The 24,099-nt window shown below is 36.6% G+C and overlaps 1 protein-coding gene across 2 annotated transcripts in view; it reads left to right on the top strand.

Annotated features, from left to right (window-relative positions):
* The window catches only part of XIRP2 (xin actin binding repeat containing 2), an 81,662-nt gene that overhangs the window by 39,286 nt on the left and 18,277 nt on the right, over positions 1 to 24,099 (top strand). For both annotated transcript variants that reach the window (XM_064287041.1, XM_023542869.2), the window contains exons 4-6: positions 21,867 to 21,977; positions 22,345 to 22,420; positions 23,534 to 23,667. In XM_064287041.1, the coding sequence (XP_064143111.1) occupies positions 21,867 to 21,977; positions 22,345 to 22,420; positions 23,534 to 23,667 (321 nt within the window). The remainder of the gene's footprint in view (positions 1 to 21,866; positions 21,978 to 22,344; positions 22,421 to 23,533; positions 23,668 to 24,099) is intronic.

Below are 24,099 nucleotides of genomic sequence, written 5' to 3'. Positions count from 1 at the left end.
GTCTAAAAATCACGACTTTTATCACCAGGGATTGAGGATAAATTGTTTGCTAGTAGAGTCAGGTAGTTAATTCTGTCCCTACCTCGGCTATTGTCGACTTTGATAGTATTCTCAGTCTCTTGTCTTATTGAACGTACTTGAGATTTATCTTTCTGCTCAGTCTGTCCTTGGCCGAAAATATTTATTTTGTTCATATATAGAAATTAATATTAATTTTGAAATCAATTTTAGTTAGAGTTAAAAGAACATTTGTTTTGGATTTGTGACAATACTTAATGTCACAATTAGTAATAATTTCATAGGTATAATAATTAAGTCCAATATGCCCCTTTCCTTCCTAATGTGTTGAAATCAGATGTTTCAGGGTAATTAGCTATTTGGTAAATGTTTGTCTGGGAGATCAACAATTGGGCTAAAAATTTTTTGAAAATTAAGCTATCTTGAGGTTAAATATGCCTTGTTTGCTGGTTGCTCAGACTGTCTTACACCTACTGAAAAAGAGGTTCAGAAATACGAAAAAAAAATGGGGGACAAAATATAAGAGCATGTCTTTGTGCCAGACATTTAAAACTGTGGATGATGTTCTATTTATACATTCTAGACCATGTCAGGCTTTATGTTTCTAACAGCAATATCACTGCTGGTCTATGAAATATCCTTATGGAAATTAGAAAAAGGAGCCATTCTGGACAATTGCAGCCTGGGGGCAGTGGTGGGAGGGTGGGGGGACAGGGTCAGCTTCTTCAAAGAATGGTCTGGAGAACTTTATTAGGTGGCTCTGGTAGGTAGCATTGTTTTTAAACATCGTCCATTTAGGTTTTACTTTTCAAAACAGCCTTTAGTGTTTTCAATGGCTATGAATGAAATTCAACCCTCATTAAGGGATTATAAACCAGTCAGCATGTCTCCCGTTGATTTTTAGTTTAGAAATATCACATCGGCATTGTTTATGATTTTGCCATAAGATTGAGCTGTCAGCATCCTACGCCGATGAAAAACAGTAGTAGGTTCTTAACGTTAGAATGGAAAGGACTACTTAAAGAGGGATGTTTTTAATCTGTCCACTACATCCAGGCTCCAGAGGGGGAGAAAGTTACATTATGATTAACCCATTTCTTCACTCTGAAGAGAGTGTCTGGGAATATCTTGGAGCAGGCATTAGAATAAATGTGTTATTGGTGTGAAATTGCCATCAGCTCTTTTCTGAGTTCATTTTCACTTGCCCATACAATGGCTTCTGTCTTGCTCTTTAGGAATGTTCTCCTTCTCCTTCTTCATCTTCCTTTTTAACAGCTTTATTGAGATATAATTTGCATGCCATAAACATCTTCTGTTCTAAGTATACAACTCAATGGTTGTTTAGTATGTTTACAGAGTTGTTCAGCCATTGCCACCATCTAACTTTATTTATATTTTTATTGTACTTTAGATGGAGGCTTACAGAACAAACTAATTTCTCATTAAACAGTTAGTACACGTATTGTTTTATGACATTGGTTAAGAACCCCATGACACGTCAAAACTCTTCCTTCTGACCTTGGGTTCCCTATTACCAGGTTTCCTGTCCCTTCCTGCCTTCTAGTCCTTGCCCCTGGGCTGTTGTGCCCCTTTAGTCTTGTTTTGTTTTATGGGCCTGTCTAATCTTTGTCTGAAGGGTGAACCTGGGGAGTGACTTCATCACTGAGCTAAAGGGTATCCAGGGATCATACCCTTAGGGTTTCTCCAGCCTGTCAGACCAGCAAGTCTGGTCTTTCTTTTTGAGTTGGAATTTTGTTCTACATTTTTCTCCAGCTCTGTTTGGGACCATCTATTGTGACCCTTGTCAGAGCAGTCAGTGGTGGTAGCTAGGCACCATCTTAGCCTGGTAGAGGCTGTGGTAGATATGGCCCATTAGTCCTTTCGACTAATCTTTCCCTTGTATGTTTAGTTTTCTTCATTTTTCCTTGCTCCTGAAGGGGTGAGGCCAGTGGAGTATCCTAGATGGCGGCTCACAGGCTTTTAAGACCCCAGATGCTGCTCACCAAAGTAGGATGTAGACCATTTTCTTTTTAAACTATGTTATGCCAGTTGAGCTAGATGTTCCCCAAGACTATGGTCTTCACAGCCCTCAGCCCAGCAATTAAGTCCCTCAAGGAGTTTGGATGTGTCTATGGAGCTTCCATGACCTTGCCTTGTACAAGTTGTGCTGGCTTCCCCAGTATTGTGCACTGTCTTACCCTTCATCAAAGTTACCACTTTTCTATTGTCTATTTAGTGTTTTTCTATCCCCAGTCCTCACCTCCCTCGTAACCATTTAAAAATTGTTTCTTTTTGGGTGTAAACCTTTTCATGAGTGTTTATAGTAGTGGTCTTATACAATATTTGCCTTTCTGTGATTGACTTACTTCACTCAGCATAATGCCCTCTAGATTCATCCATGTTATGAGATGCTTCACAGATTCATCATTGTTCTTTATCGTTGTATAATACTCCATTGTGTGTATGTACCATAGTTTGTTTTTTTTTTAATTCATTCATCTGTTGATGGGCATCTAGGTTGTTTCCATCTTTTTGCTATTGTGAACAATGCTGCAATGAACATGTGTATGTGTATATCTATTTGTGTGATGGCTCTTATTTCTCTAGGACATATTCTTAGGAGTGGGATTGCTGGATCATATTGTATTTCTATTTCTAGCTATCTAAGGAAGTGCCACATCATTTTCCAAAATTGTTGTATCATTTTTGCATTCCCACCAGCAATGCATAAGAGTTCTCGATCTCCCTGCAGCCTCTCCAACATTTGTTATTTCCTGTTTTTTTTTTATTTGTGCCAGTAATACTGGGGTGAGAACCACCATCTAACTTTATAACATTTCCATAAGCCCCAAAAGAAAGGCTGTGCCTATTAGCAATCTAGGACTTCCCTTCTTTGTGTTGTATTCTTACACTCAGAGTTTGACTTTCATCTTCCCACATGAATTTAGTCTTCCTTTTCTTTGCCCCATATTTATATAGTACTGAGGACTCTTTAGGTATGAATTATGAAGTCCTGGAAACCTCTTTCCTTCTGGAGTTGCTTTTTTTTTTTTTCCTTTTTCAGTGGCTTTAGCAGAGAAGAGCAGATGGCGCTCCAAATATTTTAGAAGTAGTCAATGCATTACGGTGCTTAGGTAATTGCCTTCATGTGAAAATTGGTGCGCTGAATCCATGTCAAGAATCTAAAGTGTTCCTGACCTTCACTCCCTGCGGACGGCTCTGGTGCGGACCAGTTGGGAGCTGCATGAGGGTCTTTATCTCCCTGCGTACATCTGCTGTTGCGAAGTCCTCGTGCAAATAGCAGTCAGGAAGATGGTGCGGATTTGGAGCAGTCCCTGGGCAATGTCACGTTGATAGAAAGCATTTTTGACAGCTTGTAACAGCTAGAAAATAATTATGGGTCACCTTTAAAGATTCAAAGACACACAGATGCCAGATTATATCAGTTACCAGCTACCCTGGTGGTGTAGTGGTTAAGTGCTACGGCTGCTAACCAAGAGGTCGGCAGTTGGAATCCGCCAGGCGCTCCTTGGAAACTCCATGGGGCAGCTCTACTCTGTCCTATAGGGTCCCTATGAGTCAGAATCGACTTGACCGCAGTGGGTTTGGTTTTTTGGTTTAGCTAACTAAATATATTTTTATCGACAAACTTTCCATATTGCAAGCATTTCCCATATAAGTGCATTATACCCACCTTGAGCATCCTGTCAGTGGTTTAAACCTACCGGCTGCCCCACAGGAGAAAGATGCGGCAGTCTGCTTCCATAAAGTTCTACTCCCTTCTATGCAGTTGCTATGTGTTGAAATCGACTCGACGGCAATGTGTGATTTGGTAGGCTCCAGATTCAGACGGTCTGGATTGTAATCCCTTGAGTCAGCCACCTCATTTCTTCTGTAAAATGAGCATAAAGTAACAGGGTTTTTTTTTTAAGAGTAAAATAAAATAGTCCACATAAAGTTCTTAGTATAATGCCTGCGGTGTATTAATTGTTCCGTAAACACCAGCTATTACCATAGGAGTTTGCCACTAAAGCCAGGAAGGAGTGTAATCAAGTGGTAATTATTCTCAAGATAGTCTATGATTCATAAACATTTTATGGATTATGTAAAAAGACAAAGAAAGACTGCATTGTTTTGTGCCTCAAACCTTAATTTACTTTTCAGTTCTTTGGCCCTGGGAGACAGTTTGCCAGGAGCTCCGTAGGTAATTAAAGATTGGTTTAAAATTAACACACCTGTATATGCCTTTTACCCATGTTGGTATGGACTAATCAGTTACTTTAGTGTAGATTTTTAAAATTGTTATAAAAGGTCTTATTTTGAGGGAAAAGTGCTCAACACTGACCCCAGGAAATAACAAGATGAGCTGTACCTCTCCAAAGGCTGAGGAGAGGAATATGCACAGAACATAGATTATACAACTATGTTACAGCCCCAGCATACCATTATGAATAAAATTTTGTTTTTTTAAGCCGGAACAAATGAATAGTATAGCATTTGCTTTTGAAGACTTTTTTTATTCACAGTATTGTGACGAGATGTACTGAGAGGAAAATAATATAATTAATATATGAATTGATTCAGGAAGGAGAGAAAAGGTTACACAGCACGAATGAATGAGAGAAAGGAAGAGTTGAGAGTGTATTGGTTTTTCTGTTTCTACAAGTGTGATTTTTCAGAATGACTTAGTTGTAAAGAAGAGAAAGGAAAATATTCGTGAGGCGAAAAAATTACCTCATGACATTTTCTGGTTTGTGCAGTTGAAACAAAAATAAATACAGCGAATGCCTGTTCAACATACAATTATGTATAAAAACTAAGAAATAAGGGCCCCTCTTTGCCAGAGATGAGAGATTGTTGGTTCGGTGGTAGAATTCTCACCTTCCATGTGGAAGACCCAGATGAGTATCCCAGCCAAAACAACTCCTGCATAGCTACCACCCATTTGTCAGTGGAGGTTTCTGTGATTCTATGATGCTGAACTGGTTTCAGCAGAGCTTCCAGACTAAGACAGACTAAAAAGACTAAGGCACCTGGTGATCTACTTCCAAATATCAGCCAATGAAAACTCTGTAGATCACAATGATCCGCTCCACACCATTAGTGCAGATGGCCCAGGACCCGGCAGCATTTTGTTCCATCGTGCATGGGGTTGCCATGAGTCAAAGGCTAACTTCAACAGTGGAGAGTAACAACAACATTTGCCAGAGAACTATTTCTATTGGTTTGACACATGCAATCATTTTCCAGATAGGTAAAGTTGACATTTACACCTCCCACTGGCTCAGTGATCATTTAAACTGTGACCTGGGTCTCTGGGAAAACTCAAGCACTGAAGGCAGCACAAAGCTTGTCCCTAAGAGGTTCATAAGTAAGGTCTAAGTGACTGGACTTAACTATCCTCATTCTGTTTAAGATTAAAACTCTGATATACAAATCTTTCACTTCTTTTCCCTTCCAAACCCGGGCCCTGTAAGCTGTTTATCCTCTACAGCTCTTTTCACAGTGCTTATCACTGAGTGGGCTTTGGTGATGAAAAAAACACAATAATCCTTACTCCAGAAGCAGAAGACCAAGGTTTTGCTTTAAAAAAAAACAAACCCACAATGTCCTCAACCAGTTATGCCCTGTAATACCTATGCAGCCAGATCTTCATGAGCTGGCTTATTCAGAATTCAGTTGATTGGACCAAGGTTTTGCTTAAAAAAAAAAACAAACCCACAATGTCCTCAACCAGTTATGCCCTGTAATACCTATGCAGCCAGATCTTCATGAGCTGGCTTATTCAGAATTCAGTTGGTTGGATTTCTGTATTAACCAAAACGTCCTGGTTCCTGGCTATACCGTGTAGCAAACCAGCTTTGCTGTACACGAGTAAATCAGTTTTCTATTCATTTCAGCAAGAAGTGGAAATGCAAACTCTGATCCAATTCTGAGTTGTAGATCCATATTTCACGAACTGAGTTTTTTCCTCCACTGTTACGTTGAAAACTAGCTCTGTCATGCCCATGATGACCCATTTCCTTATTGCTTTTCAAACCTGTGTCCCCGGCACAGCTGCCTTGGCACTTTGCAGCTTTGCTCCTATTTCTCGGGCTCTCTCTCTCTTCCTACCCACCTCCACCTTCCTATGGCTCTGTAGGTCCTGGCAGAATTCCAAGTTCTCTCCTACAGAAATCAAATCGTTGGAATTATATTTTGTGAAAAATTCCTCACTCAAGTTGTGAACTAAGTTAACTGCATTTAGAACTGCCTACGCCTATTATACGTAACTACAGAGAAAACAAAAGCAAAAACACAAACAAAACCATGTGAGAACTTGTACTTCTCAGAATGAAAGGTAGAAAGCCCTCTCTCTATACAACCCTGACAAGGCCCTAAATCTTCCCCTGTCTCCATAAAGGCCTGCATGAGCCTAATCTGTCTAGAAATGCACACTCTTCACCAAGCCCTCACTCCCTGCCTCTACTCCAGACTTCTCTGTGTTGTGTTGCAAGAATTGTGGGCTGAGGGAATGGGGGCCCGATAAGTCCTCTACTTTCTGGTTTCCACTCAGTTTAGACCTGAAGCTGGACATCTTTTCATAGCCTCTAGCATATCACCTCCTACTTCTACCCTGACTAGATAGGATTTAGAATCACATCACCTTCCCTGTTAGGCTGGGACCTGGACTCTCAGTGGGCATGCCAGTCATCTAAACTTTCAGTGAGGTACCCAGACAGCTCAGGTAATTCTGATTTAATTGCTCTGGAATGTGGTCGAGGGATCAGGGAAGGCTATAGGTCTCCAGGTTATTCTAATATACATCAAAGAACAGGACAGTGCAAACCTAAGCCAGGATTTGTTAGCCTCGAGATGATCACTCTCCAGGAGTAGTAAGTATGGTATGCACCGGCTTGCATTGAGCAAGGTACGCATGGGCTAAATTGTGTTTACTTGCTAATCTGTGCTGAGCAATTTCACATGGGTTTGACCACATCTTTGATGTGGTGAGGGACAGTGAAATTGTGCCCTGAAGATTGATGGGCAGGCACAACTGGCCCGTGTGCACCTTGCTTACTAGGTAATCCAGCCCTGTCACTCCCTCTTAGTTTCTGATCTGAAGCAAGTTATCTGCCCGCCCCATTCTGTCCTCCCCCTGATAACAGGGCCCTTCTGCTTATGTGACATTTTCCTTGAGATTCCTACTGCTTTCAAAGAATAGAACAGGTACTATGGAGAATGCAGAGAAAACAAGGGCTTGAACAATTCATGGTGAAAATAAACAATCAGCTCAACAACCAGTTTACTAGTACCTCAGACTCAGCTCCTTTCCTAATGGCAGATAGTATTGAAATTGTGGAAATATATACATATATACTTGAATATATATGTGTGTATATGTATGTGTGTGTGTGTGTGTATATATATATATATACATACAGGCACAAAGATATATTCTAATATAACATTATATTAGAATTTAAAATAGGCTAAATAATAGAATGATATAAATAAACTAGTTAAAGCTATATTTGAATATTAAAAATAAAAGAACAATAGGATCAATAAAATAAGTAAATTAGTTTAGGCCAATTTTATGTGCCATTAATTCATTAAAACTGAAATTTAACTCATTAATTATTGCAATCTTCTACTTTAAAAATAATGAATTTCGTGAGATTATGTAATGTCTCTTGGGTCTATACCTTTGGTATTTCTACAGAAATTATATTGTTTTTGAAAAACACACGAATTCACTTAGTTAAAAAATGGTAAATTTCATTAATTTACCATTTCATTAATTTCATTAAAGAACATAACAAACATGCTCACAGTCATTTGGCTGTTTATGTAACTAAACCAGTGCGTGGTCTTCCCCTGAGTTACAAGGCGTGTCCATAAAATATAATAAGACTGTCTTCCAGGATCCACGAAAATCAATCACATTACCTTATAGCCATACACTGTAACTCTCAACCTTTTCTGTCCCCAAATGAACCTGATGGTAATTGCTGTCTGCTGAGGCATGACCATAAAATCTCAGTCATGGGGCCTTTGCAACTTCCAATTTCTGTATCTTTCTGTAGAACCCATTGGTATATGAGTTATCCTGCTAGTGCGTAGAGGGATTCTGTCCTTCCTCTTTCGTGGAAACCCTGCAGCCATGTCATGCATAATTAGAAGACAACACTCATTCTAACCCCCATACTCTGAAGGCTTGGGCAAAATGTTTGTCTGAGTCTTTTGTGGAAACAGTATTTTCTTGGTGAAATTGTGCAGTATGTACAGGGCATGCATTCAGCCTGGATTTCTTTACTCTGCTAAGAAAAGCTAAATGAACTAGTATGTCTGGTTACTTGGAGAGGTTTCGAAAAGTAACATAGATAGGGAAGGCACTCTGGCACCGTCTCTCAGGGAAGCAGGTCCTCAGTGGACTGTATCAACATCTATAAGTAAAAACGTGTTACAAGCACAGAATCGGTGCTTTTTAAAAATCCTGAATGGGTTGCTTTTCTATGATTCATCTTACTTTTTTTTCCCAAAATAGAATTTGTAGGAGTGATGTTTACCCCAATGATGGGAGTACCACTACCACAGTTCCTCTTCTTCCTGACAGTGTTGTGAGTCTCCTGTTTCTATAAACCTCTTTGTTCTTATAGAATCTATTTTCAATTTCATTGACAAAAGGCAAGTGCACTTACAGATATAACCTTCACTCTTTTAAAATAAACTGAGTTGGGACTGCTTTAGGAAAAAGGAACGTTGTCTTTATCACAGAGACCCAAGTTTTTGAGAAAATAATATCTGGACGCTTTCCCCAAAGACACAAGATCATAAGAAAGAGGTTTCAGTTTATGTCATCTCTGCTTGGACAGGTGCTCTTGAGAAGTATTTGATGGTGATACTGATGTAAAATAGAGATATTTTGACATAATGGACTTTTATATTCTCTTTTATGGGAAGGATATAAATTCAATGGAAAGCTGGAGTGAAAAAACACATTTGTGGAGCCCTTTCTTCAATCTGAAGTCTCTGACTAGTTTAGAAATACAAGTGTGTTTTTTGTATAATTCCATTTAGCAGGATTCTCAAATATACAGGTAATGTTTGCTAATTTACTAATTAAATTTACCTTTTAAAAATGTCAAAATGGAACAGCAAGCTAGAGAATTTTATGTTCTTGGATTTTGCTAATTTGTAAGGAGCAAGGAAAATTATAATAACAAAAGAACCATTAGCATTATAAAATCATTATGCTTTCCGAAGTTAGTGAAATCTGCAAAATGTTTTTTTCCACGCAGTTATTTTTATGAGAATGGGTATTTTCTGGAAGCATTTGACATCGGAGGATACTATTAGCTCTTTCTGCTTCTTTTGGGTCTGTATTTCTCAGAATAAACCCATCCTCATGGGTCTTTGAAAATGATTGGATTGAATCAAGCTCGTCTACTCTTCTGCATGTTTATTTACTTATTAATTTGTATAATTACAAACACATTAACATGCTAAAAGGAAGAACACAAGGCCTGAGAAAAGTGGGGAGCATTAAGAGGTTCTGTCTTTGCCACCATTTGATAGCAGAGATACGTTTTGAAAATTATTTTTTCCAACATCTTTCCTAATCTCAACATCGCAGAACAAAGAGGAAGATTACAACTTTTTCTAACAGCCTTTTCTTAGGTTTGTTCTTTATCGCTCTCTGTCCTGAGCAGCTGACATAAGTATGGTGAGGAGCTAGTTGTTTTCCATCTCCTGTCAATCTGGAGGCTACTTCATTTCTGACCCCAGCAGGAAGATAGTGCACCTTATACACCAGTCACTAGCTGGAGACCAACAGGGGGAGCCAAGAACTCAATCTTTCTTATCCCCCTGTAAATACCACTGCCCTCCAGAGGCATCATTGCATTCTGCTGTGAAATTTAAATTTTATTCCTTGTTCTCAGAGTACAAATTAAAATAATCTAATGCTATAATTCATATTGTATAATGTTTAGAAACACTTTGGGGGCTTAGATGAAGTCAGAATTTTAGGCCGAGGTGTAATTTGTGAGCCTTTTATCATAAAATTTTCGTGTCATCATTCTAAAAATAAAAACAAAGTCCTCCAAAATAATATTTTATTTTATGTTATTATTTTTTGGTGTAGGAGTGAAACATTTCATTTCCCCTACTTTCTTCACTTTTTCTAGATCTTCTATTATTACATGGAGCCCTGGTGGTGCAGTGGTTAAGAGCATTATTGCATAGGGAATTATGAGACCCAAAACCAAAACCCACTGCTGTCAAGTCAATTCTGATTCATAGCAACCCTGTAGAACAGAGTAGAACTGCCCCATAAAGTTTCCAAGACTGTGAATCTTTATAGAAGCAGACTGCCACATCTTTTTCCCATGGAGCAGCTTGTGAGTTCTAACCACGGACCCTTCGGTTAGAAGTCGAGTATTTTAACCACTGCATCACCAGTTTTCTTAGTTATGAGAAAGTATATCATTAAGTCTGAGCACAGAAAATAGAAAAGGAAAAGCAACAATCTGAGGGTAGGGAGCTTGAAAAAATATGGACTAGAGAATTATACAAACAAAACTTTTTTTTTCTATATCGGAATCAAACGGCAAGTATGTTGATTTCCTCCTATGAAAATAGTGGTGAGACAGATGATATCATTTCATACAAAATGCGGGTTAAATTAGTACTTAACTATAGTGATCGTGAGTTCTGTGTTTGGCATCTAAGCACACTAAATCTCTTCTTATAATTTTGAGATACATGATCAAATATTTGTCTTTTACTATTTTTTTGGTTTATACCTGAAGTAAGTTTTAGAGCTCCTTCTACTCAAGTCCTGTTTGAACCTCATCTGTGCTGACCCATCATTAAAAAACAAACTCAATCTTCAGTCAAGAGTCTGTGTGTTTTTCAGCAATTGGGTGGGTGTTCTGTTCTTTAAAAGATGCTGGGATTGGTGTAACTTAATTGGAAAGAAATCCAGTACTGATCAAACAATAAAAAAATAAAAACGATACACCCTTAAATTCCATTTTTTCAGGTTTATTTCTATAAATATATAGAAGTTCAATGGTTCAATTTTTTTTAAGTTACTGATAGCTAATTTTACATAAAAGGAAAGTTTTGAAGCATTTACTTAGAGCAAATAATTTTGTCCTTTTTTTTTTAAGAACCTCTTTCTAGCTTTGGGAAACCTCAAATGTCTGACACTGATTTTTGTATTTGTTGAATCTTTGCACATGATGACCTACATTATATTAACAGAAAAGGCATTTCATGGAACCGCCAACTCTAACGGAGAGAGAGAAAAATGCTTAGCTATGTGATATATTAGTGAAAAGGATATCATGGTGAAAGACTCAATAATTTTTTAAGAATTAATACACAATAAAAATTACTGGGCATGATTTATTTATACACAATATAAATAAATAGCCCTGAAATGTCTTGTTTGAACAGATAACTTTGCAATGCTTAGATCAGAGCCAAATCTGTTTTATTGTTTTTCCTTCTTATTTGGATTTTATGTAAGTATTTAAAATGTCACTTCTCTCAGTGAAAAAGACTGATGACCATCAATGCTCATATAGGCAATGAAAGAAGCAGGCATTTTGTATAGTAGGAACTCTTTATAACACTGCCTCAAAGTCTTCATACATGTACTTGCAATGTCACATGAAACGTACCTTGTCACACAGGGGATGCTATGAGTTAAAATCGACTTGACAACAAATAACAATAGAGATTATTCAAGTGTGAAGGGCTGTCTTAGTCATCTAGTGCTGCTATAACAGAAATACCACAAGTGAATGGATGGCTTTAACAAGGAGAAATTTATTCTCTCACTGTCTAGTAGGCTACAAGTCCAAATTCAGGGCCTCAGCTCCAGGGGAAGGCCTTCTCTCTCAGTCAGTTCTGGAGGAAGGTCCTTGTCATCAGTCTTCTCTTGGTCCAGGAGCATCTCTGCTCAGTAACCTCAAGTCCAAAGGACGCACTCTGCTCCCAACACTGCTTTCTTGGTGGTATGAGGTCCCCCTGTCTCTCTGCTTGCGTCTCTCTTTTATATCTCAAAAGAGATTGGCTTAAGACACTACCTAATTTTGTAGACCTCATCAACATAACTGCTGCTAATCCATGTTATTACATCATAATGATAGAATTTACAACACATAGGAAAATCACATCAGAAGATAAAATGGTAGACAATCATACAAGGGAATCATGATCTAGCCAGGTTGATAGACATTTTGGGGGGACACAATTCAATCCATGACAAGGGCTCCCGAAAAATGGTGGACGTTCTGTCCTTTAAAGAGCACTGGTATTGACATAACTTAATTGGAAAGAAATCCAGTACTGATTAAACAGTACATCCTTTATCAATTTCATTATAAGACTTGACTTGTGTTTCCTACTACGTTGTCCATTATCAAAACAAATTTTGTATTTTAACTGGTCTCCATTTGGTTAAGAAGACTCCAGTGTGTGTGTATATATATATATATATATATATATATATATATATATTTAGCAGAGGCAATTGACTCTTTTCATTCTTTCTGACATTTGAACCTCCTTCTCTACTGGAGAAATTCACCAACCAATAAGGCAGAATCACCCTCCACCATGAGAAGCTCAGAATACTGTATACTCCCTTTATTAACCTCCCTTGTTATCTAAAGTCCAGGATTATGAATTAGACTACACCAAACAGACACCTCCAGTTCAGGCTTTGAATAGCAACATAAGAAGCATGGACCATGCAGAGTCAATTTTGGTGGCGACTAGTGGCAAGGTATTAGTGCCATCCGTCCAATTTCAAGAAATAGCTATTCTGGAAGCAATATCTGGTAGACAGTATTGATGGCACTGACAGCGAATGTGTCCGGTGCCTAATGGCAGCAGCAAGGGTGCATTCACCAGACAGTGCTGCAAATGTATTCTGGAATTCTTGTTGGTACCAAGCTTCCAAATCTTGTTTCCTGGTCTCCTGGAGATTCTGTGAAATACTCTCCCACCCCACCCCCATCCAATGGCTCTTTAATAAATTCTCTTTTCTGTTTGAATTTGTCAGATTCCAATGCTTAAAATTGGGAGGGGTGACATAAAAAGATAAATAATCTACAAATTCTAACTTTATTATCTAGATGATAGTACTACAACAGTACCTTTTAGGAAAAGAGTAAACGTGGAAAGAATTGTATAATAGTAGATTTAATTCCTGTGAATTTACTGTTCACTAGATATCAGTTCATGAAAGACAAATCATGGAAAAGCTGAACAAGCTACCACAAAACCATTCTCTGGCCATGTCCCTACAGAATATTTCCATTTTCGAGGGACAGGATTGGTTTGGAAGAGTCATAATATGTACAGGCTCCTTTGCTTATCTCTCTGTGTGTAAACTGCCCAAATCCATTACTTCCCTGGTGGAGAAAAAAAAAAAAATTAGTAGTTGGGACTTGCTTCTTCTTTAATTTCTGGGTTTAATTCCACAACGAAATTCCCTGATAAAATTGTAAAATCCATTGATACAATTATTGACATAGCCACGATCTACTTTCATTCAATCTTTTTTTTCCCCCTGTGCCTACTACTGTATCCTGACTTACTAAGAAAATGTCTGACACAAAGTAAACCTGCAATACATTTTGTTATGTAAAGAGAGCAAATATTAATACAGCACTTACTGTAAACCAGGTAACATGTATTAACTTGGCTTTTCCTCAGAACAACCTTCTGAGATAGCACTGTTATTCCCATTTCTTAGACAAAGAAACTGAAGTGTAGATAGTCTAAGTAACTGGAAAAAAGAAAGTTAGGTAAATGTGATTCTATCCCAGGTAGCCTGACTCCAGGGTCTATGCCCATATTTATTTATTTATTTTTAATTCAGCTGATGATCCTTAAGCATCTACCATATGTTAGGCACCAGAAGTACCATGATGAATACGACACTATTTTTGCCTTCAAGGAGCTCTACGTATCAGGGAGAAAGACATAACAAATGATAACAAGTGCAATATGGTAGATTCTATGGTAGAAAATTAAATGAGGTTCATGGGGACACAAGGAGGTTGTAACACACTTTGGTTACGGATGGTCAAGGAGAACACCTGAAAGTGAAGAATGCTTCAGCTGAAATTTGTGGTAATTTTCCATACATTTAAAATTGTATTTCAGGCAAAGGGAACAACATATGCAAAACGCAATATAAACAAACAAAAACTGTTGCCATCAGATCAATTTTCACTACTAGCAACCCTATAAGACAGAGTAGAACTGCCCCATAGGGTTTCCAAGGAAGGGCTGGTAGATTTGAACCGCCAACCTTTTGGTTAGCAGCCATATAGCATGATATATTTGTGAATATAAGGAGGAATAATTGAGACACGAAGCTGGTAATGTAGGCAGAGGCCAGGTAATGGAGAAAATTTTATGCCATTTTAAAGAATTTTTACTTTATTCTAAGGCACTAAGGCAATCATGAGCCAGTGAAACATTTTAAACAGAGGAGTAAGATGAATACAGATGCATTTAAAAAGATTATCCTGGCAATATGGGACTGATATAAAGAAGGTCAAGATTAGATGGAGGAAAACTAGTTAGAAGACTATTAAAATGGTCCATATTAAATATATGAGTACTTAAATGGGTCAGAAGTTCTAGGGTGAAGAGGGTGTTGATTGAAGGGATATTGAAGGTAACGTTGTCAGAGTTTAGGAATCAACCGAATATTAGTGGAGGGGATAATAATGAAGAGGTAGACTTCTCTGTTTATCTATTTTGGTTTGTATTAATTAACATGAAGTACATGTTACATCTAATTTGTTTTTCTTCATTTAGAATATTTTAGTTCTTTTGCAAGTTTTTATCTTCAGTTTCACTGTCTTTAAGACTCTGTCACACCTTCTTTTGTTTTGATAAAACATAAACCTTTATGTTTTATTTATAGCCCAGTGCCTCTTTTGTCCTAAGATTTGTTTTTGTATCTATGTTGGATTTAAATATATATGAATGAAAGATATATCTTTCACATATATCTACAAAAAAAAAACTTCAAGAAGGCATCCTTTTTGGCAAATCAAATGTTTTTATGTAATTTGTTTTTTTAGTTTGCCAAGTATATGTTATTTATATAACTAATATGTTGGATGGCCCAGTTGAGAATTCATCTTTTATATGTTATTTTTATGAAACTTCACTATTTTCAAACTCTGGGATATGGCTGTATAAATAATACTTTTAGGAAAGAAGATGACAGTCAGAATTCTGATAGTTAAAGCTGGCATTGCTTATTCAGAATCCTCTCTTTGTGAAGGTAAACGCTTCAACTTTTAAATTATGTATTTTTATTTTAAAAGTCTAAGTTTTGCCCTTTATAGCTAAATACTCTTAATTTGAGTCAAGAAGGAATTGAAATTAGTAGAATCATGACACCTCTCTCGGAGATTTCTGTAATAAATCTGGATAACTCATGCATCTGTATATATCTAGAATTCTTGTCTCAAGGGAATTCCAAGTTAATGCTCCTTTTTTTTAACTCCATTAAACACTGTGGAATACAGTTTTACTCCGATACACATGGGGTAGCCATGAGTTGAAATTGACTCAAGGGTAACTGGTTACTATTGAACCACGTAAAATTGGAGTTTTGCTTATGAATGTATTGAGACATACAAAGAATCAGGACTTGCAACTGAGTTTGGACTTTCTTCTCCTTAATGTTCCCATTTATGTAAATTAAAAATGATGATGATGCATATTATCTTTCACTGTCACCAAAAATAGCTCAACTTTAAATTTTGTTGTCATAGTAATTCTGCTCAATGCATCTACTGCTGTTTCTTCATGGCTCTTGATAAGATGTCAGATTTATCAACTCAAGGAATCATAATAAATTCACTAAAAAAAAAAAAAAAAACAGAATACAAACTAGTTTGTTTAGCATGCAAAGACCTTTTTATGAAAAGGCTAATTTGAAAATATATTTTCTTATTTTAAAAGGTTCTTTATCTTTGTATATATGTTCGTTGCCTTTGTGTATTTATTTTCTTGGTACAGCTATCTCCTCACTCTGATGATGCCACCTACTCTTTACAGCTCACAGTACTTCTCATATCCATCTATAGATGTTGTGATCACTTGCAAAATTTTCAAACATCCTCATTTTGAGTATATTTGTATAGTGATTGACATATTAATGTTATACACATCAGCTTCAGTAACTTCACCTCTCAAATATGAAAAATGTTCAGTATTAAAGACCATCAGCAGAAAAAACAAAAATAAATTCATAGGGACTATGCGGAAGAATCTAGAATCTCAATTTTTAAAACAGGTTTAAAATCATAAAATTTTCAGGCTTCTAGAAAAATTAAAAGCAGTTATTTGTCCATTCATTCACTCCTGTTTGATACATAGGCACCTACTATGTCCCAGGAAAGCTAAACATTGGGATTTAATGAAATAGACTCACAGTTTAGTTAAAGAATCCCTAAAACAAACCCATTGCCTTCCAGTGGATGCTGACTCCTAACGACCCTATAGGACAGAAGAGAACTGCCCTGTAGGGTTTTCAATGAGTGGCTAGTGAATTCACACTGCCGAGCTCTTGGTTAGCAGCTGAGCTCCTAACCACTGTACCACCAGAGGGTCATATTAGCAAATGATTAGCGTGAAATGTAATAAAAGTCATAGCAGAGGTGTGTACTGGCAGTTTGGGGAAAACAACAACAGCATAAAGCAGGAATAGCTAACTCTGTATCGAAAAGTTAAGAAACATTTCAAAGAGAAAATGATTACGGAGCCAGACTTTCAAAGCTTAATACTGAATATGGAAAAGCCTTAATCTGAAGCTCAAATTTTTCCAGTGTCAGATTGTATACTTCAATTTTTTAGAATAAATTAAAAAATATATAAAGAAAGAGAATTCAGGGCAACAGAAAATATGTTTGAATTTGAATATATCCAAATCCAGACAAACACAATGTATCAACAACAAATTTCTTCTTTTTTTTTTATAGTGCTTTAGATGAAGGTTTACAGAATAAATTAGTTTCTCATTAAACAATTAATAGACGTATTGTTTTGTGAAATTGATTGCCAAACCCGCAACACGTAAACACGCCCCGGTTCTCAGCCTTAGCATCCCTGTTTCCATTCGTCTAGCTTTCCTGTTCCCTCCTGCCTTCTTGTCTTTGCGCTTGGGCTTCTGTGCCCATTTAGTATCATATATGTGGTTGAGCTACTTGTGTTATTGTTTGCTTTATGGGCCTGTCTAAGCTTTGGCTAATGGGTGAACCTCAGGAGTGACTTCAGTACTGAGTTAAAAGGGTGTCTGGGGGGCATACTCTTGGGGTTTCTCCAGTCTCTGTCCGACCAGTAAGTCTGGTCTTTTTTTGTGAGTTAGAATTTTGTGTTCTATATTTTTCTCCAGCTCTGTCCAGGATCCTCTATGGTGATTCCTGTCAGAGCAGTTGACGGTGGTAGCCGAGCACCATCTAGTTGTGCTGGACTCAGTCTGGTGGAGGCTGTGGTAGTTGTGGTCCATTAGTCTTCTCAAGTAATCTTTCCCTTGGATCTTTGGTTTTCTTCATTCTCCCTTGCTCTAGATGGGGTGGGACTAGTGCAGTATCTTAGATAGCGACTCACAAGCTTTTAAGACCCCAGACACTACTCACCAAAGTAGGATGTTAGAACATTTTCTTTATACACTATGTTACGCTGATTGAGCTAAAGGACCCTTAAGACCACGGTCCCTAGCCCTCAGCACAGTAATTCAGTCCCTAAGGGAGTTTGGATGTATCTATGAAGCTTCCATGACCTTGCCTTGGTCAAGTTGTGCTGACTTTCCCGTATTATGTACTGTCTTACCCTTCACCAAAGTAACCATTTATTTATTATCTATTTAGTGTTTTTTCCTCCCCACCCCTCTCCTCCATCATAACCTTCAAAGACTGTTTCTTTCTGTGTATAAAACTTTTCATGAGTTTTTATAATAGAGGTCTCATACAGTATTTGTCCTTTTGTAATTGGCTTATTTCACTCAGCATATTACCCTCCAGGCTCATCCATGTTGTAAGATTTTTTGCAGATTCATCATTATTCTTTATTGTTGCATAGTATTCCATCGTGTATATGTACCATAGTTTGTTTATCCATTCTTCAGCTGATGGGCATTTAAGTTGTTTCCATCTTTTCGCTATTGTGAATAACATTGCCATGAACATGGGTATGCGTATGTCTATTCGTGTGATGGCTATTATTTCTCTAGGGCATATTCCTAGGAGTGGGACTGCTGGATTGTGTGGTATTTCTATTTCTAACTTTTTAAGGAAGTGCCATGTTGTTTTCCGAAATGATTGTACCATTTTACATTTCCACCAGCAGTGCATAAGAGTTCCAATCTCCCCACAGGCTTTCCAACATTGTTATTTTCTGTTCTTTTGATTCATGCCGGTAATGCCAGGGTGAGATGGTATCTTATTGTGGTTTCGACTTGCATTTATCTAATGGCTAGTGATCTCGAGTATTTTCTCATATCTGTTAGGCACCTGAATGTCTTCTTTGGTGAAGTGTCTGTTCATATCCTTTGCCCATTTTTTAATTGGATTGTTTGTCTTTTTGTTGTAGAGGTGTTGGATTTTCCTACTGATTTTAGAGATTAGACCTTTGTCAGATTTGTCATAGCCAAAAATTTTTCCCAATCTACAGGTTCTCTTTTTGCTCTTTTAGTGAAGTCTTTTGAGGAGCATAAGTGTTTAATTTTTAGCACATCCCAGTTATCTTACTTATCTTCTCATGTTTGTGTTTTTTCAGTTATGGTTTGTATCCTATTTATGCCATGTATTAGGGCCTCTAGCACTGACCCTATTTTTTCTTCTATGATCTTTATAGCTTTTGGTTTTATATTTAGGTCTTCAATCCATTTTTAATTAGTTTTGTGTATGGCGTGAGGTATGGGTACTGTTTCATTTTTTTACAGATGAGCATCATGTTGCCAGCACCATTTGTTAAAAAGACTGTCTTTTCCCCCCATTTAATGGACTCTGGGCCTTTTTTGAAGATCAGGTGACCATAGGTAGATGAATTTATATCTGGGTTCTCAATTCTGTTCCATTGGTTCATCTGTCTGTCATTGTACCAGTACCAGGCTGTTTTGACTACTGTAGCTGTATAAAAAAAAAAAAAAAAAAAAATTTTCCACAAATTTCTATGCTCATCTTTAAAAGGAAAGAAATGATTATTTTTCTGATCCTTGAATCTATTGACATTTTTGCTGAGACAAACAATACATTTTTGTTGTTTATGTCTGTTTGACAAAGATAGAGATAACATTAATACATTATAACCCTTTCTATTCCTTTTTTTAATTTTATTAAAAATAAGATTAGTGATGGGTAAAATTGCTGAATTACTGGAATTGAGCATGGACCTCTGTTTTCTTCACCCTGGTGAGGGAGCTATCATCTACTATTTAGCCAGTCTTTCCTATATGGTACAGCTCTAATAGTCCCAGGGCTTCTTCAGAATGATCATGGTGCCCCATAATAAAGACCTTGTTACCTCTCAGGTTTCCACTCTCCAGTGTCTGTCTAAAAGACACTTCTGATTTCTTCAATGTGTGCATAAGAAAGCCACAGAATATCCTCATTGCATCTCTGTGGATGAAAAGACTTGCCACAGATGATAAGAGTTTCTATGCAAGGAGTTGTCATTTGTGCCCATTTATTTTCTTTTTTCTTTACAGTCTTCAATGGTTGTTATTCATCCCTCTTGCTTAACACTACTGATAGCCTTAAATAAAATTTGTTTATGGAAAGCATCTTTTTACTTCTGATTCTTTGAATTTAAAGCAAAGAGCATGGGTTATTTATTTTCTATACTACCTCTTGAGAAAGCAAACTACTTTTTTTTGTTGTTCTTTACTCTATTCCCAGTTCCTACGACATTACCTGGACAAAAAAAAGACTGATATTAATTTATTAATGAAAGTTTGCTATTTCATTCATTCATTGATTCATCATTCATTCAACCAGTGAACTTTTTCTTAACATAAACAGTGTTTTGAGCATGTTATCAAATATTACTTGCAATTTATGGATCATTAATTGACACTGGGAAACTAGTCTGCTAAAAAAAAAATTCATGGGTCGTAAATTTAATGAGACATAACCTATATTTTAAAATGTAAACCTACATTTGGCCTCAGTTCTTTGTAAGACATTTTGGGAGAGTATCAACTTTTTTCTTAGTTCTCCTTCTTGAAAATGTGTAATGAGATCAGACCATATTATATACTCCTAGGTAAACATCTGACTGCCCTCTAGGTTAATCAGAACGTTAACCCTGTATACCAAATACCTTCGGGGGAAGCCACATACTATAAGTGTGCAAGCAAAAACTCACAGTTTAATTCCCATGAATTAATTTGTTTTAAAGGATTGAGATTTGATTGCTTAAAATGAAAGCTACTCACTGGAAAAAAACAAAAAAAACAAAACTTTAGTGCTCCTATTTCAATAATAAAGCATCTTTGTTCACTTGATTATGCTCTACTAAGACAAATTAAAAGTAATCAGATCTCAACTATAAATTAGTCACATAAATATCAAGATTAAAGTGAATTAGCTACTTCAAAGTTCAAATGCATGCCTTCTAGTAAAAAGTCAGTAGTCTATATCCTTATTTTTCAAAGTTAAAATTTTAGCAGTGTGCCAACTGCTTCATCATATCAATCAATTAATCATATAATTGTATCAGAATCATAATCTGTCCTAAAAGCAGGATTGGATTACTTGAACAGGAGCTCTACGTTTCCAATTCAGCCAGGGTCACCTGTGCTTACGTAACCAAAATTGTAAGTAGCCACGTGGGTGAAGACAGGGAGATAGAAACTAGCATAATACGGCCTGTTTATCTTAATAATTATGTTTAGTATTTATAGTCTTCTATTGAACTAGTCAGAATTGACTCGACAGCAGTTTTTTTTTTTTTTTTATTGAACTCTGGATGTGTCGTCAAACTTGGTGAGCAATTTGAAGACTAGATCCATGTGTGACATAAAATTTTTTATTTACAAGCAGTAAAGAATATGTGTCTTCAAGGACCTGCATTTCTCTTTTTGAGTGTCATCTTTCTCACACTGGGTATAGATGCATCATTAACAGGTGTTACTTACCAAGGGTGAGGGGGTAGGCAGAATAATGGCTCCCCAAAGGTATCTATGCCCTAATCCTCAAAATATATGAATATGTAAGGTTTTATGGAAAAGGGAAATTAAAATGCAGATTAAGGCTGCAAATCAGTTGACCTTAAAATAGAGACATTATCCTGAGTTATCCGAGTCTGTCCAATGCAATCACAAGGGTCCATAAAAGTGAAAGAGGACACTGGAAGAGAGAATCAGAGAGATGGCAGCATGAGAATTAGACTTGATCTTACTGGCTTTGAAGATGGAGGAAGGGGGCCATGAGCCAAAGAATAAGGGAAACTTCTAGAAGTTTTAAAAGGAAAAAGATTCTGCCCTAGAGCCTGGATTCTTCCCTAAGCCTCCAGAAAGGAATGCAGCTCTGCCGACATCTTTAGCTGAGCAAGACCCCTTACAGATTTCTGACCTACAAAACTATAAGGTAATAAATTTGTTTGTTCTAAATCACAAAGTTGGTGGTGATTTGTTACAACAGCAACAGAGAAAATATACTGAGGACCCTTATTTATTTATTTAACTATTTATTTATTCCAGAAGCCTTTGTTATGGAAATTGCATTAATAAATAAAGTAATAAAATTCAGGCTTTCCCAAGGCATTATCTTACTTATTTGTTTGTTTATTTACTTATTTCTTTTTCTATTCAGGAGGTAATTGGTAGCAGCCAGGCCAATATTTCAAAAAGCAGCCAGGAAATGGAAGAAAATGAACAAAAAGCTTCCAAAACACGTGACACTGAAGTTCTTGGAACAGAAATGGTAACTACTTAGACAATACTTTTAGTTTCTTGAATCCTGTGAAAATTCTGACTGTGTCACAAGCATTTGTTTTTATTGTCCATTATGTATTTAGTGCCAATAAGTATCTTTCTTTTGGAGCTGACATTCCTTGAAATTGAAACACAAAACTGGCTCCCTCAAAATACAATCAAACTTCAGGTACCAATTCAAATATGTGGTGTTTTATCAACCCATCCATTAAAATAAATGCTGCAGGCTTAGTTAGCATTTCTCAGTGTGCACTGAAGTCTTATATGAAAATCACTGTGAGATGAAGAATATTGTTTTCAGTATGGAAATAAATCCCTTCTTACAATTATTTATTTAAAATTATCTTTAAACACAGGTCTCTCATCTTGAAAAGCACACCCAGGAAATAAACCAAGCTGCTTCTCATTTCCATCAATATGTTCAAGAAACAAGTAAGAGTCTTTTTTGTTGTTGTTTAATTTGGTAGATTATTTGGCCCCAGTGTAACCTTCTTCTACTGAAGTGTCTAAGTTTGAATGAAGGATGTCCAAAGCACATCCCTCCCACAGGGAGAGAAACCCTACTGATTATGACTCATCTCCCCAAAGGGCCGGGGTGGTATTTCTAAAAGTGATTAGGTTCTGTCTGTGGTAATAAATGCAATAACCTTCTAAAACAATTTATTGCCCGTCACCTTTATGATGTATTCATCCTGAAAGCCTAGAAAATGATAAGAATCTAACTACCCTGTATTGTTTTTTGCCTCAGGGACTTAGAATAAAATTTATCAAGCTCCCTGAGAATAGAATTGATATCTAGATTGTATTACTTTTAATAATAGATGTAAGCATGTTAAGTCCAGTGCCCCAACCTACAGATAAATGAGATTAGACTAGGGACAAATTTGTGCAGGTTTGCATAAGACAGGCATAATTTGTCTTGCCTATAAAAGGAGAATGAAAAGTTATGCTGTTCCCTGAAGAGCTGGAAGGGAAAATTTAAGCCATCTGTGACCAAAATATCCACCAGCCGCTCCTTGGAAACCCTGTGGGGCAGCTCTACTCCGTCCTTTAGGGTCACTATGAGTCGGAATCGACTCAACGGCAATGAGTTTGGTTTGTGGTTTTGGTTTTATGACAAAATATTACTTGACTATATCTATATTTGGTTTTACTACTTAAGAAAGTAAGTCTTCCTTTTTCTGTCCTTCTGTATTCTTATAACTTTTTAGTTGTCTTCTTCCTGAGCATTAACGTAAAGCATGCTTGCAGAAAATTTGGAAAATATATACAATTAAATCAAGAACAGTTTTTATCACTTACCCATTTCCATCTAGAGATAACTGCCAGTAACATTTCCCTTCCAAAATTTTCATACTATATTTTTCCTATATCTTCTTCATATGCCTAACTTATATAATTAAATAGTGCCATAGATATACATTTTCATATTGATTTTTCACTTAATGTATATTTTGAGAAGTAATCCATATCATCACAATTTCTTCTCAAACATCTTTTTTTTATTAGTAGCATAATATCCCTGGTGTTCTTTCCTACTTGTAGTCATTGATGCACCTGAGGATGAAGAGATTCCAAAGGTTTCAACTAAGTTTTTAAAAGAGCAATTTGAAAAGTCTGCCCAGGAAAAGGTCCTTTATTCTGACAAAGAGGCCACAATCCCAGCCAAGCAGATTAAGGTAAGGCGATTTCTCTAAAAAGAATCCTATTAATTGCAAAACCATAATGAGATGCATAGCATTTTCAAATTATTGAATATTTTAAGGTGGTTTTTCAATAAAAACATACCTGAACCAATACTCTATTCCGCAAGGGGAATACTGATGTACTTAAAAAAAAAAAAACAAAAAACAGAGACTTAAAGTTTTTCTCACTAGAGAAAATGAAGGAAGAAAAATTATGTATGCTCTAAAGGCTAATAAAAAAATGTATCCTGTAAAGTCTAATAACTAATATTAAAATAATAAAGTAAAATTTAAATTTCAAATGCTTATTCTGTTTTGTTTAAAATTCCAAGGAAAACAAAACAAACCTCAAAAGTACTTTAAGACTTCCTTGTTTCCCTCTAGATTACTCTGCATAGCACATTAAGCAAAGGGGGGAAAAAATCA

This window comes from Loxodonta africana, chromosome 6, assembly GCF_030014295.1.
Source record: "Loxodonta africana isolate mLoxAfr1 chromosome 6, mLoxAfr1.hap2, whole genome shotgun sequence".
Classification (NCBI taxonomy): domain Eukaryota; kingdom Metazoa; phylum Chordata; class Mammalia; order Proboscidea; family Elephantidae; genus Loxodonta; species Loxodonta africana.
The sequence above is the reverse complement of the archived record's forward strand: the minus strand, read 5'-3'. Positions and strand labels throughout refer to the sequence as shown.